At 48.7% G+C, this 2,412-nt stretch overlaps 1 protein-coding gene across 1 annotated transcript in view; it reads left to right on the forward strand.

Annotated features, from left to right (window-relative positions):
• Nucleotides 1-2,212, forward strand: part of EMH_0030650 (acylglycerol lipase, putative) — a gene marked incomplete at both ends in the record, with an annotated part of 8,953 nt that extends 6,741 nt beyond the window's left edge. The window contains 2 exons of the mRNA XM_013494436.1: nt 53-1,082; nt 2,100-2,212. Of these exons, the coding sequence (XP_013349890.1) occupies nt 53-1,082; nt 2,100-2,212 (1,143 nt within the window). The remainder of the gene's footprint in view (nt 1-52; nt 1,083-2,099) is intronic.
• Between the last annotated feature and the right edge of the window lie 200 nt (nt 2,213-2,412).

The raw sequence follows: 2,412 nt of genomic DNA on the forward strand, positions 1-2,412 counted from the left end.
ATATATATATATATATATATATATATATATTTGTTTTGGGGTGTATGCGCAGACACTCCAAATTGCATGTCAATACGAACAAGAAAAAAATTCTTCTTCTCGTTTGTCTCCGCCGAAAAAACCAAAACCTCTGCGTCCCCCCTGGCCTCCTGTTGCTGCTCCTGCTGCTTCTCCTGCTGCTGCTGCTGCTGCTGCTGCTGCTGCTGCTGGGTGTCCTAGTGCTGCTGCAGCAGGAGGAGGTACTGCAGCAGCAGGAGCAGCAGCAGCAACTGGAACAGCAACAGCAGCAGCAGCAGCAGCAGCAGCAGCACCGTATGCTCTCACTGAGTTCCCCTCCTCTTTGTCTCCAGCTCGGCATCGACCCCCAAAGAAGCGAATCGCATTAGCTGCTGCTGCTGCTGCTGCTGCTCCAACTGCAGCAGCAGCAGCAGCAGCACCAGAAGCAGCAACAACAACAGGTGCAGCAGCAACAGCAGCAGCAGCAGCAGCAGCAGATTGTCAAAAGGAAGAAACTTTCTTTGGCTTCTCCTATGCAGCTGAGGGAAACCTGAAGAGCAGTTGCTACGGGCTGCCAGCAGCAGCAGCAGCAGCAGAAGCAGCAGCAGCAGCAACAGCAACAGCAGCAACCGCAGCAGGAGCAGAACCAGCAGCAACAGCAACAGCAGAAGCAACAGACAGGCCTGAATCTCCATCAGCAGCATCAACAGAACTACCTGCAGCACCACCAGCAGCAGCAGCAGCAGCAGAAGCAGTAGCAGCACTACCACCACCATCAGCAACACCAGAAACAGCAGCAGCAGCAGCAGCAGCAACAGCAGCAGCAGCAGCAGCAGCAGCAGCAGATACACCTGAAGATTTATCCTGGCTTGTCGCTGACCTGCGCTCCGCCTGGCGACACAAAAATTTTGATTTTATTAATTTTTTGTCTGCGGGGGGAAACCTGTGCCCCCTGCACGAGCATGCAGCAGCAGCAGCAGCAGCAGCAGCAGCAGAAGGAGCAGCAGCAGCAGCAGCAGCAGCAGGAGAAGGAGGAGAAGCAGCAGCAAGTGATTATGGAGAGAAAGCAGAACAAGAGCTGAGCTGTACATACACCCTAAGTGGTGGTTTTAATTTTTCTTCTTTTTCTTTTTTTGACGAAACAAATTCAGGTGTATGTACACCTCAAGAGGAGACGATGCATGCATCAGCAGCACCATCAGCAGCAGCAGCAGCAGCAGCAGCTGCTGCTGCTGCTGCTGCTGCTGCATCAGATAGCAGCATTTTATATTTTTCTGCTGCAAGGAGCAGCGAAGGAGAGGGAGAGACAGAGAGGGGGTTCAATAAAAAAAGAAAGAAATGCATGCAGCAGCAGAAAAGAGAAATAGAAAGTATATATAATACAGATAACAGCAACACAGAAACAGAAGAAACGGAAATAAACAACAATAAAAAAAGAGCAGGAAGCAACCTGCAGCAGCAACAGACAAAAAGAAAAACAGAAAAACATAAAAAATGTAAGCAAAGGCAACAAACATAAACAGCAACCAGATACAAAAAATGCAGCAGCAGCAGCAGCAACCGCAGCAACAGCAGCAACAGCAGCAGCAACAGCAGCAACAGCAGCAGCAGCAGCAACAGCAGCAACAGCAGCAGCGGCAATAAATGAGCAGAGACAGAAGCAGTAGCAGTAGCAACAGCAATAGCAGTTGCAGCAGCAGCAACATTAGCCACAGCAGCAGCAGCATCAGCAGCAGCAGCAGCAGCAACAGCAGCAGCAGCAGCAGCAGCAGCACTATCCATTATTTTCAAGCAGAAAAAAAGACAGAATAAGAAACAAAACAAAAAAATAAAAGAATCCAAAATAAATATATTTTTCTTTTTTTCTTTTTTTTTGTTTTTTTTTTGCTGCTGCATGCAGGCAAAGCAAATGAATGTTCTCAGCTCGCCTTTGGCTGCAACGAAGTGTACGTCCACTCATAAGCGATAATAAGAGGAAGCAGCAGCAGCAGCAGCAGCAACAGCAGCAGCAGCAGCAGCTGCTGCTGCTGCTGCGGGCGTAGCACCCTAAGCTGCAGCAGCTGCTGCTGCAGCAGGAAAGGGTGGAGAAACTACACGAGCAGCACGAACGTTTCCTCAGCAGCAGCAGCAGCAGCAACAACTGCAGCAGCAGCAGCAGCATCTGCGCCAGCAGCAGCAGCAACAACAGCAGCAGCAGCAGCAGCAGCAGCAGTAATAAATATTTATATATTTGTTGATGCTTTTGTTTCTGTATTTCAGAGTTGAAGCTGTACATACACCTGAATTGGTGGGGGCTATAATTCGCCTGCTGCAGCAAAACAAAAGAATAAAAGAAGAAATAAAAAACAAAGAAAAGAGAGCTGCTGCCTTCATTGCTGCTCTAGGGGGGCATCTAGAAAAGGTAAATATAATAAT

Source organism: Eimeria mitis, genomic scaffold, assembly GCF_000499745.2.
Source record: "Eimeria mitis Houghton genomic scaffold, Emh_scaff1158, whole genome shotgun sequence".
Classification (NCBI taxonomy): domain Eukaryota; phylum Apicomplexa; class Conoidasida; order Eucoccidiorida; family Eimeriidae; genus Eimeria; species Eimeria mitis.